Source organism: Octodon degus, unplaced genomic scaffold (assembly GCF_000260255.1).
Source record: "Octodon degus isolate 3935 unplaced genomic scaffold, OctDeg1.0 scaffold00003, whole genome shotgun sequence".
In the NCBI taxonomy this organism is placed as follows: domain Eukaryota; kingdom Metazoa; phylum Chordata; class Mammalia; order Rodentia; family Octodontidae; genus Octodon; species Octodon degus.
This window is the reverse complement of record NW_004524579.1, coordinates 7,288,575-7,304,589: the sequence shown is the minus strand read 5'-3', so window position 1 is coordinate 7,304,589 and position 16,015 is coordinate 7,288,575. Positions and strand designations below refer to the sequence as shown.

The 16,015-nt window shown below is 40.6% G+C and overlaps 1 protein-coding gene and 1 pseudogene across 2 annotated transcripts in view; one reads left to right on the top strand and one right to left on the bottom strand.

Annotated features, from left to right (window-relative positions):
- The window catches only part of B4galt6 (beta-1,4-galactosyltransferase 6), a 90,094-nt gene that overhangs the window by 56,686 nt on the left and 17,393 nt on the right, over window positions 1–16,015 (top strand). For both annotated transcript variants that reach the window (XM_023714107.1, XM_004623554.3), the window contains exons 4-5: window positions 5,846–5,970; window positions 13,493–13,609. In XM_023714107.1, coding sequence (XP_023569875.1) covers window positions 5,846–5,970; window positions 13,493–13,609 — 242 coding nt within the window. The remainder of the gene's footprint in view (window positions 1–5,845; window positions 5,971–13,492; window positions 13,610–16,015) is intronic.
- LOC111816899 lies at window positions 15,388–15,466 on the bottom strand (annotated as a pseudogene).

The following is a 16,015-nucleotide window of genomic DNA, read 5'->3' as shown; positions in this document are numbered from 1 at the left end:
TAGCCTTTAGGAGAGTTAGGGCAGAGCGGCAGCAGCCAAAACAAGGCCCGATCTACTTTGTAAAGTGCCTCTTGCTGCCCCGTGTCAGAGCTCAGAGCAGTGCTCGGGTGTGGAGACAGCTGTGCCACTCGTGGGGCTCCTAAAGCCAGAACTTCTGCCCCGTTTCCTCTGAGCTGTGTTTCTGCACAGCAGCTCCCTCCTTGTGTTGTTTGCTTCATCATAGTCCCTTGCAGTACACTGGTCGTGTCACTGCTTTTTTTCTAAGAGGGTCTGGGAGTGGTTTCTAGCTGCTGCTTCTGGGATGCAGGACACACAGCAGACAGCTCAAGTAGCAGACCTGAGGGCCGCAAACATGACTCCTGGGCATCTGATACAGGGACATCGGTGATAGGGCTGAAAACTTAGTTTAAACAAGCACATCACCCATGGTAGCGAACCCCTTTATTAGGAGCTCAGATAGAGAGGGAAAATGGGGCTAGAGCAGAGGACTGTGTCTCCCTGAGGCTTCCAAGGGGTTTCACAGGGTGCGGGTGGGCAGGTATAAAGGAAGAAGGCTCTGTGTCAGGGTGGGAAGGTCCTGTGCTGGGGGCCGGAGACTCAGGCAGCGGAAGCAGAGCATGTGCAGTGGTGGTCCCCTTTAGGGAGCAGGGCCATGTGTAACCTGTGGGCTATTGGCATGAACTTTTAAGGGCAGTGAACTCACAAAAGAAGCAGTGATTTGTAAAGCTTTGATATAAGTTGATAGATTTCTTCTCTTATGCCTGGCCTGAAGATGATAGACCTGAGAAACTGAGCATCTTTTCCTTGATAGAAGAGTGTTTTTTTCTTAAGATAAAGAAGTAGGGGGGCCGGGGATATAGCTGAGTGAAACAAGTGCCTGCCTGGCAAGTGCAAGGTCCTGAGTTTGAGTGCTGGTACCAAAAAATAAAGAAGTGAGAAGAATATTCTAGAAATAACATTGAGGTATAATATATGGAAACATTTAAATGGTTCAAGAATTGAATTTACTGAATGTCTGAAAAGGAAGGAGAAATAATTGAGAAATTATTTTAATTTTCTTGACAAAAATATTAATTCATAGTGACTTTTGGAAAGAAGAAGGTAGTATGCTTAGTGCACTCATTGTAGGGTACGAAGTTACATCAACAGGCTGCAACATGAGCGCAGTAAGGAAACACAAACTAAGGATTGTAGATGGTGACTTTGAGTGGGAGTGTCGGCTTTTCAGTAAATCAGGAGAAGAGCAATTTGAAGGAGACTCACAGAGGGTCCGAGCCTTGGGAGTGGCTCACAGGCAGAGCTGGGAACAGAGACTTGCTGGAGGTTATGCCGTCATCGCGGATGAGGGGGCTGTGTACTCTTGCTGTCTTCAGATGGGGACACAGAGCTGGGGCAGTTGGGGGGTCTGCATGCAGCGCAGCTGCACAGATGTCCTAGACCTACCTGTTAGCACCTCCTGCAGCCAGGGAGTGCAGAGGCAGAGAGAGGAGAAAAGGGTGAGAGGGGAGTCACGCAGCCAGCCTTGCTGTCCCTACGCGTTCGTGTTTATCCTGCGCCAGGCACTGCCCCAACTGGGAGGGTGTGACTGTGGTATGTCTTATGTCTAGAATGCTTGATTCTGGTCACTTGGAGAATAGTTGAATAAGAAATAATTTGTTAAGCAGAGGTTGTCAGATTCTGGAAACTGAGAAGGAAGGCATTTGACATAAGCAGTATCTGGTGCCGGCTTCACAGGGGACAGTAGGTGAGCGAGGACAGGATGACTCATAGTTGTAGCCTCAGAGCTGTGCTCAGGGTGCAGTGCAGAGGGGGAAGGAATGTTCCATCTTAATGTAAAATTTCCTTTCTGACATCAGAGAGAAGTTTCTCTGCAGGGATATTTCTAGGGGAAATTTAGGGTTTTCACATTGTCACCAGAGCTTTGGGCTGTGCAGTTTAAAACCATGAGAGTAAAACAGTGACAGAGTGAAACAGGGACAAAGGCCAAAGGATCCAGAAATAGACTTTTGATGCCAAAAGATAGAGGCTCTAGGTCTAGTGAAGAAGTCACAACTATTGAGTTTAGAGAAAAGAACTGCCTGTAGGTTATATAGTTGCCTTGAATCTTACATGAAATGTAAGAAGAATGTAAGTAGTGTGGGTAATTCATCTCTATTGAGTACTTGTCATTTGAAAAGTTATATTTTAGTAAGAAAAAAGTCCTGCATCATGTCTTATGATGCATTATAACCCACAGCACAGAAAGCCTGTCCTTGGGGCTCAGGTGCTCCTGACGGGCTCTGGGCCCATCTGGTCCAGCTCCCAAAGTGGGAGGCATTGTTGTCTGTGTGCACATTCACTGCTAGGATGTTGTGGTGAATGTTTGTGTGTGACTAGTGGTGCCTTGACGTCCTTCTGTCCTGGAGCCACAGCAGTTGGGCACACACGTGTGGCTGCCACACTGATGGTAGGCAGTGGTCGGCCAGGACCCACCTCTCCATTTCTACCCTCCTCTCTCCAGGCCCCATGTTTTCTTTTCTTTCTGACCCCAACCCCAGCTTCCAAATATAAATTCAGTCTGTGGAGTTACAGTGTTTACATTTGTTTTCTGATTAATTAGTGAGTAAATGAATTTCACTGGATGTATTATTTATCTTTTGACCTTTACATCAAAAGATGTAACTGAGAAAAGAAAACATGTGCTCCTGGTGGCAGATGTGGGAGGCAGCACAGAGGAGCGTGAAGACAGGGTCCTAGGTGGGGCTCCGCAGCTCTTCCCTTTGGGCCCTCAGTGAACTTGGGCTGGGATGGCCTGCCGCAGGCTTACTTCTCCAGGGAAGGGTTTGTGTGCTCTCCTGGCTTTGCTTATAGCAGGCGACTTTCAAATGCTTTGTTAAAGCACTGGAACACTTGAGTGAAACTAAAGGAGATGCTGAGTATGTAAGAGTAATTGAAGATGACCTTTGTGGACCCATGCACTCTGATCACATTTTCACTGTTCCTAGTGAGGCAGGGCCTGTCCTCAAAAGCCTGTCTGCTTCCCTTTCTTCCCAGTGGAGTGATGTCGCATTTATCATTGGGAGGTCAGCCTCAGGCCTTGAGGGTCATTCTTGGCATTCAGCCAGTGAGTTACCAGGATTTCAGAGTGAAGAGTAGTAGCACCCAGAGAGGCCGCGTAGACTGAGGAGTGTGGAGGGTGGAAGCAGAGAAAGGCAACCTAAGCGTCACCAGGCATCTGGAATGGTGAGGAACACAGGAAGGCCTCTCCACTGAGCAGGAGGAGAGAGGCTGTGTCTCTATTTGGCAGCATATGTGCATTGAGGATGGAAATTAAGCTGCCAGTGATGATGGAGAAAACTGGTGACAACAGTGATTATAGCTGTTGAAGCAATAAAGCTGGTAGACAAAAAAAAATTGGTTTAATACGGCATAAGGAATTCCAGCTTCAGTTACTTACATGAATTGCTTATTATCTGGCTTAATTATTATCATTTTTAGTAATCATGGTACTGTTAAATGCATCAGATTTATTTGTGTGAATTTCATTTGTTTGCAGTGCTAGCTTCTCTCTACTTACATTGATTGATTGATTGTTCATCTGACTTAGCCTTTTTACATTCGTAGGTTGTCTTGTTCTGTTAGGTAATTTTCATCTTTTGAAAGATAGTTTGTATATCTGGTCACATGAAAGGCAGGGTATTTGGTTATAAATGGCCATAAATTTTTCAGTTTAACAGGCAGGCATTATAAAATTGCCCTGTTTTTTCCTAGCTTTCTCAGGGGAAACATAGTGTTTGCGTCTAAAAATACCCCCGAGCATAATTGAGGACTGAGTGGGGTTACAGGTTGTCATGCCTGGTTAGGGTGAAATGAGATGGAAGAGGCCATGGTGAAGACCTTGTAGAATCTAGAGTAACAGGAGGGAAGGGGGCTTTCTGGAGAGGAACTGAGTATTTCCTGTATAAAGAACAGTGACCATAGAAGGCTCAGGAAACTTGACGTGGGAAACCTCAGCATTTATTGGTTTCTATTTTACGGGATGCTGATGTTAGAGGGAAGAATTTGGCCAAGGGTGTCGCACAGCAATTTGTATAGTACCTGTTTGGACACTGACTGCTGAGAGGTGCCTATGGTTTTGCCCTACTCACCTTTGTTGGAAACACTCAAGCCAGCATTGCTTTGAAGAAACATTAGTAATCACGCAGCTGTTTTAATGACTAGGAGAAGAGACGGGATATCTGACTCTTTAAATTTCATTTTCTTCTTTTTTTTTTTGTATTTAGTGCAGGGTCTGCAGGGTCTCACTACACAGATCAGACTTGTAGTGATTCTGTTTTCAGCTTCCTGAGCACTGGGATTACAGGTGCATGCCACCATGCCCAGGCTCGAGCACCTTCTCAGCATGCCCCAGGGGCAGGGCTGGCATGGCAGGCTGAGGATTGAACCTCTGACCCCTGTGTGTGCCTCAGCAGGAGCTTTAATCTGCTGAGCTGTCTGACTGGCATTTAAATTTCATTTTCAAGTGGGTTCGGGAAGTGACTTTGTGTCCATGATTCATTAAATTTCAAAGGTACATACAAGGAAAACTCTTGGTAAAACTATGTTCAGTAATGCATACAATACTTTTAGAGTTGGAGAATGAGTGCGTGTTAGACCAAGGCCATCTTAGAAGGCCCTCATATTTCAGTTTTGAATGCCAAGGGGCTTGGTACATGGTAGGTACTCAAAATGAACATGTTGGACTGTGTGTATAAGTTTCCTCTTAAGTGTACAGGGGCTGGTGATTTAGCTCTGTAGTAGAACACACGCTTAGCATGCACGAGGCCCTAGGCTCAACCTTTAGTACAGAAAAACGAAAAAAGTGTCAGTGGAAAATAGTACCAGCTGATGTTTATTCGGTGTTCCTGTTGCCCATGCTACACATGATCCTTCTTACCGATGTAGATGGGGCTTGGTTTTGGGATCTTTCCCTCCAGGATACCAAAATCTATGTGCTTAGGTCCTTTGTATAAAATACTTATTATTTGCATATAGTTGTCATAGATTATGTATAATACTTAATAGTATGAATATGCTAAATAAATAATTATCGTACTGTTTTGTTGAGACAGGGTCTGACATGTAGTTCAGATTGGCCTTGATCTCACTAGGTAGCTCTCCTACCACACGGAAGTCCTCCTGCCTCAGTCTCTCCAGTGCTGGGATTACAGGTGTGAATGTATTGTGTGGGGAATGACTATAAAATTTATAAATAGTCTGCACTTGATCAGTTCATATGCAGTTCTTTTTTCCCCCTGAATATTTTCTATCTGAGGTTAGTTGAATCTGTGCTAGAGAACCTGCAGAGACAGAATGCTGACTGTTCTATCCAGTACAACCACAGGGAGAGGCAGGCATTATGGTGTAGCACTCTTACAGAGGAGATTGCTGGGCAGAGCACAGTTGAATAATTTCCCCAGTGGAAGCTAGCATTCAGCGCCACAGGAGTTTGACTCATCACTTAACTCTGGATCCTATGCTAGCTTATCTCATATGCAGAAGGAGTTGTTAAATTGTCGTGACATGCTATGCTATAATGACATGTAAATATTTTCTCAAAAAAGGTCAAATAGCTAGTATGTTACCAAAAAGCAGTGGGTTGAAGAACTTGATTGCTTTGGTAGATTTATTAAATGAAGTAGGGAGACCATAATTATTATGTAATAATTTTCATAATTGTGAAAAGTATTAGGAAGTATGTGGTAATGGCAGGAATGAAGTGTGCTGTTTTGGTAACTGGACTATGCCATCTCCCTGTCGAAAGTCATTTGTCCTTTATGTCTTTGAGGTGAAAAGTATTACAGTTCTTCACACTTTTGACTTACAGGGGGATTCCTCGATGTCAATGTAAGTGAAGTCAGCTTTGATGAAGTACATCAGCTCTTCTCCAAGGATTTAGATATTGAGCCAGGAGGTCACTGGAGGCCCAAAGACTGTAAACCCCGATGGAAGGTAAGACAGTTTTTTTTTTTTTTCTTTTAATAAGTAATGTGACAATGGCTGTGCTTGTGGAAAAAACATTGCCTGATTCGAAGTATAGAGTGAGATACCATTAAGATTTGATACATTTAAGATATTAGAATGTTTGTACTTAATAGATCGTTTTTTACAGTGATAGTGACTTAGTGGTATTACTTGTACAGACTAAATGTTCCTGTGCTTAGACCACGTTGTGCTCGTGGGTAAGTCTCTTGGACTTCCTGGTGTGCAGTACATGACTTGAGTTTTACTTGGAGAATAGACTTCTTTTTGGTTCAGTTCTGTTTGGAAAAAGCAACTGTGAGTCCTCTTCCTCCTGCAGGACTCTGGTTACTCCTGACACCTGCAGGCGTAGCCCGTGGAGCTCTGAAACTAAGGAGGCCTAGCGTTGGGGTTACCTAGCTGTATTTCTCAGCCTCAGTGATTCTAAAACAGTCACTCAGAGGTTACTGTGGGACCTGGAAGGAAGGCCTACTGTTGGGTTTCACGAATCAACAGAGACTTTTGCTATTTTAGAATTGTAGTTAGTGTTTGAAAAACTGTGGAGGTAGATCTGCCTCTGTTCTCAAAATCTTAAAAACTATTGTTTAAATACAGTTGGGGTCAACACTGTGAAAATGATTAACAAGTGTGTGTTCATACAGTGTTACATTTGAGTAAGAAATGGTACTTTTGATTGAATCACATGCTAATGTCCTGAAGAATTATGATGTAACTTTAATCTGAGAGCAGTTTTCTGTATCTGTTTTAAACCATTAAAAAATATTTGTATGTTGATACCCTCAAAAAACTCACTGGTCAGAAGAATTGTATATTAAAGTCCTGGAAAGGATCTTCTAACTTCGCTGACCTTGAACTCTTTGTGTTTAGTGATGTGTATAATTAATGTCTGCATCCCGGATGCACAACATACTGTTTTTTGTAAGGTAAGCAGTGAGCACAATTTTATTGAATTGCCTTTATGAGACTAAATAAATGCCTTTTTGGCCTTGTTACAAATGATTAATAAACATTTAGCTTTCTCAGACAAGTTACAAAGCTGCTTAAATGAATTTCAGTACAAGTTTCAACAGAATACTGTGTTGTATAATTGCCTTATGCTATTTCCCAGCTCAAGTTTTATTTAATAAATGAGTCTTTCGGTATTTCTTGATTGTGTTTTCTCACATTTGTGTCTGTATGACATGTGGCTCAATTTACACGCACTTTTGCTTTTAGAATTCCTGCTAGGCAGATCAGTTACTTTATTACTTGAGTGATGAATGTGTGTACTGAATGCTAATGAAGACAGAAGCTCAGTGACGCAGACTGTAGGGTCTGAGAGAGGTAGATGTGGGGCTGTGATGTGACACAGCACGCCCCTGCATGTGTGCTGTGCATTGTATTAGCAGAGTAACTTGGAAGAGAAGAGCAAGTGTTGTACTTTTTCCTGAAGTCAGTATTACATCCAATGGATTTTATGTTTGATCATATGTTTTCTTCTAGTTTTCTTGGAGTAGTTCACAGTAGTAGTTCCTACTTATAGGATATTAGAGCTCAGCAAACTCCGTGTGACTCCATAGATTATAGTACTGAAAAGAATTACTGGAAACTGACTTAGGGCTCTAAAAGTTAGCTTGTTTTATTTAGGTATTATATGATATACTTGTTTCAGCTTTTAGTGAAGCTTTCTCTAAATATAGTCTTTAGTTCTAGACTGTGAAACTACTAAGGTATGAGAGGAATTCTAGGAACCATTCAAAGATGCACACTACTTATGATATTTCATTCTTTCCATTACACCTTCCTTCTTGTCTACATTTTAATGATGTGCCATTCTAGTATTGGAATATGTTTGAGAAAAAGTAAAAGAAAAAATAGATTTATGTTAAATAGCTGTGGGTAACATAATTCTTAATATTTGATGCTCTTTTTTGAACCACGTTAAATGATACTCAGTTATAACTGTGAGCTACTAAAATTACTGATATCAGCAAATCCTGGTTCCTGATAATGCAGACTTCTAGAAGATTTCTGCGCAAGTTAGACATTTTCTGAAGGCAGGTATTTCTAAAGGGGAGGTTGGAAGGTGAAGATGGTGATGCTTTTCAGGTAATTAAAAGTGACATGTTATCTTGACATTGCCTTTCCACCCAGAGTTCAGGGGAAGGACTTGACTGTACATTCGCAGGCATAAAGAAACCAGGTTGTTGCTTGGCGCCCTTGATTGGTAGCCTGGAATTATACTTCTAGTCCATGATCCTGTAGAGATGGAGCTGAGCTACTTGTATCAGAAGTACTTGAGCTTTTTGATAAAAATGCAGATTCTTGAATGAAGTCTTCATTCATTCTGACTCTGATATTGGGAAGGGACAAGAATCTACAAAGGTAAATGTTAATCAGATGTCTACAGTTTTCTAGTGCTCCTGCAATTAGGAGCAATTAGAGAATGAGGGTATGCTGGCTCCCTCTTCCCTTAACCTAGCTCAGCACAAATAGCTAGATAGGCTTGGAAATACCCAAATCTAGAAGCCATTTAGATTTTTAGGGACTCCCTAGCTGGTGCTGTACTTGAAGTCTAAAAGTGGGGCAAAAGCTGGTGGAAGAAGATTACATGGTAACATTTTCTTGTTTGTCTTATCTTCTAGTAGCACACTGAGGAAGAAAAAAAAAAAGTAGGTGTATAAGTTCAGTAAGTTGAGTGGCTCTAAAATGGGAACAAACTGAATGGGATAATTGTGCTTCCACAGAGGTGATGAGGAAGGGCTTGCGAAGATGAAGCACTGTTCTTTGAGAAGATAATGACACGCTATGACCAGCTGTTCTTCATCTCCACTGGAGATGGATCACGAGGAGAGTGGCTCGCACAGCGAGTGAGGGCAGGTGGAGCAAAGTGTGTTCTTAAGCTGAGGCCATTTGGTGTCGAAGTGAATGGTCAGAGAATGCTGAGGTGTTCTTTTTCTAGACTGTAAATTATAAACTATTGGGAATGTCTTTCTACAGCTATCAGCGGCATGGCAAATGAAATTTTCATCTTTATTTTAATTTAAAAAGTGTTGGTTTAGGCATTTCACCGACAATCTTTGATAACATCTCCTTGCAGTTTGAGCATTTATTTGTTATTAAAATGTCAGTTTAACTTACTTAGATTTGCTAAGACATTGGTGATTTCTTTCTCTTATAATATTCTCTTTTCCTTTTAAAATTAAAAAGAATCTGCCCACAACATTCTAAATGCTTCACTGAAGAGTTTACTGTTTTAAGGATTACAACTTTGCCTTTGTTTACTTTATGTCTTCAATGCATAAATTAGCTTAATTGTATTTAATTAATATAATCCCAGAGCCATTCCATTTCTTCTTCCCTTAAATATAATCTGCCTTGACTGCTTTGTGTGTGTACAAGTGCATGCCATGGGGAGTGAACCAGGGCCTTTGTATTCAACTACATTCCCAGCCAGTTATTTAGTTTGTGTTGAGATAGGGTGTGACTAAGTGGCTGAATTGTCCAAGCTGAGCTGGAACTACTGTCCTGTTGCGTGAGCCTCCTGGAGTGCTGGGATTGCAGGTGTACACCATCCAGCCCAGCTTGCCTTAGGTGCTCTTCTAGTCCATTTGCAGTATGTCATAGATGGCCAGCTTCTGGCCAGATGCAAAACCAGGAATGCAAAGCTTGATGATGATGATGATGAGATGATTTATTGATTTATTAATTTTTCTAAAAGTTACCATGTCTTCAAATAAGGCACCTGTCAGGGTCATGCCCTAGCACAAAACTCATCTTTTACTTCTTGTAGCAATTTCCTACATTAAGAGAAAGTCTAGGGGCCTCTGAACTGGCTTGGAGCTGCATCAGTTTGGCAATTCCTGAACTACAGTAACCATACTGGAATCTGGCAGCAAGCCCTTATCTGTGAGAAGTTCCCAGCACAGGCAGGGATCGGAAGTAAGGCAGTCCTTACTTCCTGGGTTCCTCTTTCCCATCAGGCTCATGGCTGCTGTTGTCTCATTGTTTGCAATCTCAGCATGAAAGGAAACTGGGCAGTGTCATTCTAGTTTGAGCACCTTCAGTTTTACTAAACAGTATAACCATATTTTATTTTTTTAAATAAAACTTAAAAGTTTAAATTTTTATCCCATTTTTTATTCTGGTAATGAAAAACATACAGGTAAATGTTGCTATTTTTCTGTTTTGAAGGGGGCTGGGAGTTGAACTCAAGACCTTATACATGCTCAGTACTCTGAGCCTTACCCACAGCCCTAATGTTACTGTGTTTCTGACAGTGTCTAATGTGTCTTCATTTTACGAGTACAGTTAAGTCCAAAATTTTTGTACTTTCAGTTATTCACATTTGAGCTGGGGATATAGCTCAGGGGCATAAGCTTGGCAATTGTATGGTCCCGAGTTTGATCTCCAGTACTGCAAGCAAAACAAAACAAACTTTCAGGGCCGGGCCGAACTTTCAGCTCGGTGGCATAAAGCTCCTGCCTGGCAAGTGCAAGGTCTGGAGTTCGATCCTGGTTACTGCATGCCATGCCAGCCCCAGGGTCTCACACCTGCAGTCCCAGTGTTGGGGCGGCTGAGACAGGAGGGTCATTATAAGTTTGAATTGTGTAGCAAGACCCTGTATCAATGGGGCTGGTGAGATGGCTCAGTGGTCTAAAGCACCTACTTAGAACAAGCTTAGCAAAGCACAGGGACCGCAGTTCAATCCCCCAGCACCACATGCCAGCCAGCGCCGCCCCTTGGTGGGCTGAGCTGGCCACACACACACACACACACACAAATAAATAAAATTTTAAAAAAATTTTTTAAAAAGACCCTGTATCAAATAAATGTTTTTAAAATATTCATATTTATTAGTAATATTAATTTGGTAGAGATACATTTTTAATCATAGTTATGTTGTTACATAATTTTCTGTTATAAAAAATTTAAACTGGATTTTAAAATCCAGTACATAGAATGACAGAGCTATTTTATAATTTTACTTATTTGTCTTAATTTCAAATTTTATTTTAAAAATTCACAATTATAATAAAGCTATGTTAGTCCAGAAATTACTAAGAAGAGTAATTTAGAAAACATTTTGGTAAAAAAAGAATAAAAAAATTTTTTAAAAAGAAAACATTTTGGCTCCTCACAGAGCAAAACCTGATTTCTAAGGAGACCTAGCTTATATGACACTGTACCCTATAAATATGTACAGAATAAAGGAAAACATAACATTTTGGGTTTTAAATTGGATTAAAAAGTGGTTCCACTTGAGTATATATTTTCTTCATCTGGCTTATCTGGCCTAGAGACATTTTTCAGAAACATAGTAGCAAAAACCAAACCCTTCATATGTAAAGTTTGAGGAAGTAGAGAATTTAAGAAAGCAACAGCTGATACTTATCTACTTAGTCCCATATTGTGCTAACACAGTTTATAAAGATCGTGTTTAGTCTTAAGTAAAGACTGTTGTTTAGTCTTTTTAGTTTTTTGGTTTTTTTCTTGCAGTGCTGAGGTTGAAGCTAGGCCTTGTCCCTGTGAGGCAGTCGTTTAACCCTGTTTCCCTTCAGTTTCACATTAGAAGGAAGGGTGATGTATGAGAAGCTATTTTCATTTCCATATACTTTTTTTTCTTCTTCTTTTAGGATGAGCATACATTTCTTTGGTGTATAAAGGACGTACTTCTTTTTTTTACTGTGCTCTGTGTCATGTATTTGTTAAGCTTAACAACATAACCAGAGATACATTTAACGTATATCAAAAACTTAATTGTACATTTTGATTACATGAAAAATATTTTAATACAGTATTACACTTAATGCATATTTCACATTAATATATATGATTGAGTGACTTTAGTAGGCTATGGCTGAAACTTCTAAGGGTCATGGTTTTTGTCCTACAAATAGCATGAGAAATCACTGGAAGATACTAAGAGTGCTAAGTCATATTCCAAACACTGCTGTGGTGGCTGTGCACAGAACAGGCAGGGGAAGACCACAGGGGACCCAGAGAGCTGCCTCAGGAAATGAGTGCCATCAAGCCAGAGCAGTGCAGGTGGACCACAGCAAAGGGAGAGAAGAGAGGGACATGGATTTTCAAAGGAGGAAAGAGAGGAACAGCATCTGGCTAAGGACTGAACATGAGGAGTGAGGAAGAGTTTGGTTTATATTACTGTTTCTAAAAATATTTCTAGACTAGATAAGACATGTGAGGCTAATATTCAAGTGGAAACACTTCTCAATTCAGTTCATTTTTTTATTTTGTTTTTCTCTGTCAGGCTGACTTTGAACTCACTTTATAGCCTAAGCTGGCCTTGAACTCACAGCAATTCTCCTGCCTCAGCCTCCTGAGTGCTGGGATGGTAGGCATGTGCCACCACTCCTAGCCTTTCAGTGCCAATTAAGATTCCAACAGTTGTTTAGTTTTCCTTTTAATTGACATGTGGTAATTGTACATTTTTATGATGTACAGTGTGATAATTGAGCACATATATGCAGTATATAATGGTCAAGTCAGGCTAACGAGCAGTTTCTCTCTTTAGCTGTTTATCGTAATGGTTAGTCTTTGAGCTCTCCTTTTCCAGTATGTCATAGGTTTTTGTGAACTGCGGCTACCATGCTGTGATACACAGCACTGACACTGCTCCTCTTAGGTATTGTGCTGTGGTACCCATGGCCCAGCCTTTGTCTCTCCTCCCATTACCTTTTCTGGCCTTTAGTAATACTAGTCTATTCTCTTGTTTGAGAACTTTTTATCTTCCACATATGGACAAGAACTTAGTATTGGTGTTTCTGTGCCTGACATTTGTCACTTAACATAATGTCCTTCAAGAAAGTTGTTACTTTTATCAATTTTAAAACCTAAAACTAGGCCAGGTGTGGTGGCACACGCCTGTAATTCCAGCACTCGGGAGGCTGAGGCAGGAGGAGTGTTAGGAGTTCAGGATCAGCCTGGGCTACAAAGTGAGCTCAAGGCCAGCCTGAGCTGCGTGGCAAAACCTTGTCTAAGATTAGAAAAAGAACAACAACAACTAAAATTAACTCTCCCCACCATCCCTGTTCCTCACTCCTCATGTTCAGTCCTTAGTCAGACGCTGTTCTTCTCTTTCCTCCTTTGAAAATCCATGTCCCTCTCTTCTCTCCCTTTGCTGCGGTCCACCTGCACTGCTCTGGCTTGAAGGCACTCATTTCCTAAGGCAGCTCCCTGGGTCCCCTGTTCTGTGCACAGCCACCACGGCAGTGTTTGGAATGTGACTTAGCACTCTTAGTATCTTCCAGTGATTTCTCATGCTGTTTGTAGGCAAAAACCATGACCCTTAGAGCTGTCTTCTGAACTGTCTGCATCTCCCCAGTTTCTTGTGAAGGCAGGCCCGCTGGGCGCTTGCTCTTGTATTTTGGTGAGAAAATACATAAGGGGATGATGACATTAAAGCTGTCAGAAGTTTCCAAGCATTAGTTTTTATCTTTACTTCTAGAATTTGCTGCCATATTTATGTATAAATGTGACTTTTGTTTTAAAGGTGGCAGTTCTCATTCCTTTCCGTAATCGCCATGAACATCTTCCAATTTTTTTCTTGCACCTGATTCCGATGCTCCAGAAACAGCGGCTGGAATTTGCCTTTTATGTCATTGAACAGGTGAGAATAGCTTTCTAAAGGGTCACTATTATGGAACTTAAACTCTAAAATACAGCTTGATTAAAAATGTTAAGATTAATCAGGTAGCTGTTGGTTTTATAGTTGACTACAGTTGTATTTTAGATTGAGTCTGTACTGTTTTGTTTTAATAATTTTCTTATAATTTGATCAAATAAGTTGCCAGTCCTTTTTAACTTCATGGTAGCCCCAGTATATTTTACTGACACATGAGACATTGGATTCCCAAATTTAGATTTTTTTAGTAATTACTCAGCTGGTATTTGTCTTACAGGATGAAATATTTCTTCGACTTATTCAATTTATGCTTTCATCAGGCTTATGGTTTTTGTTCCTAAAAACCTCTGTTAAGTTTCATTTAGTTGACAAGTTGCTTATTTTGTAATGTATGCTGTTTGGGAACCTTTAGCCTCATATGCTGCAATTTGCTGGTGTGCAATTGAAAATCCTAAATTATATGAACACCTGGAATCATCTAAGATATGTTCATAATACTTAAAAGAACATTTCAATGATAATAACAATAAGCTTCTCTTCTGGAGGTTTAACAACCTAAGTTTGCAGACCAAAATTAGAGAAAAAGGAGGGCCGCAAGGAAAGCTAACATTTTGGCCCGAGCCTTCCAAGGTCAATTAAGACTCAGGACATATGAGAACTTGTACTGTAATGTCATGTAACTCAGTAGTGTCCCAAATTTTCTGATCAAGGAGGTTTGGGGCCAAAGAGGAAAGTGATCGATGATGTAGAGTGTGCCTAAGGAGAGTCACATGGAGAGAAAATATTCTCTCAGGCTTTCACAGAGAGCACGTTGCCAAGCAATGGCCGTGGCTTATCCACATGGCTGACACTGACAGAGGATCTACAATCTGAGGTACAGGATCTCAGGATAAATCCTGAGGGGATTTGACTGACCTTCTCAGATCCAAAAGCTACAACTCTTGTTGCATAGGTCTTGCTTTATCTTGGTCTTAACCATCCAGCAGAAAAGTATAAAAACGACATATAAGAAGTAAAGCCATGCTGTTATGTTGAGCTGTAGGGGACTCAGGTCAACAATTTCTGACATTGCCAGTGAAGTGGAAGACCCAATACTATTATGGACTACTGGACTCTTTTAGAATATTTTGCTGAGTTAACACACCTACAATATTCAAATGACAGAACTAAACAAAAAAGGGATACAGGTGAATGTCCATTTTGTATCTTGTGTATTCAAAATGGTTAGGATAGATATAAAATTACATTCTCTTAATGAATAGAGGGATTTGTTCTAATAGTGTTTGTAAATAGGATATCATGTCTGCATCTTGTACAGCAAATAACCACTAGGAATAGAGTATACAATGTGTTAATTATTGGAACTGTCCTACCAATTTGATTTGAAACTCTCTCATTGCTATTTATTTCTCAATAAAATTATGTGAAAAAAAATAAAGTCACTGAAGTCCACTTAAACTGTAGATGAACTCATTCCTTACCCCCACTCTTCGTAGCTAATCAGAAAACCATAAAAGTAGGGACAAATAGGACCAATTGAAAAGCAGGCTAAATGTTAAAACACAGGGTTGCCTGACCACCAGATGTCAACAGTTTCTGGGAAGTATAAACCTTGTGATATTCTTGTAACATTCCAAAAAATGAGGTAAAGTGAGGATGTGGTTACCATGGAAACCTAAAAGATGTTTAGGTGTGTTTAAAGTCCACCCAGGGCTGACATCGTTCCTGGCTTCTTGCCAGACTTGTCACACACTGGCTTTAAGAAAGCTTCTTTGTTCCTATAAAAATAAAATAGGATTTCAGTTTCTACACTTGATCTTAGCCAAAAGGCCAAGAAGCGATAGGATTTCAGTTTCTGAACCATGAATTTAAGTATAGAAAGTGAAGGATAATTTTTTCTGGTGGTGGTATTTTCAACAGCAAAACATTGATAATTCTTGATTGAGAATTTATTTTACTACAAAGCAGTTACTGGTTACCCCTCAATATTAATATTGTGTGAATTTCTTTTGGTAATTAGGGGCACCTGAATAAGAGCCAGGTGGTAATCCTAAAAAAAAAAAGGTGATACATGTGAACATTTGCTGTCCTGTGTTTAGGTTTTCAAAGTGATCTTTTTTTTTTTTTTTCAATTTTATGTATTTGGTGCAGGGTCTCACTGCACAGCTCAGACTCATAGTGATCCTCCTGCCCCAGCCTTCTCAGTGCTGGGATTATAGGCATGTGCCACCGCACCCAGTCTTGGTGGCCGAGGAGTAGCACTATGTATGACAAGTACATACTGATAAAAAAAAATTAAAAGAAAAAAAGAAAAAGAAATATATACGCTAAAAGGCAGTGACCACATGGATTTGGACAGGGGTCTGTGTTCATGTGTGATTGGTTTCCTTT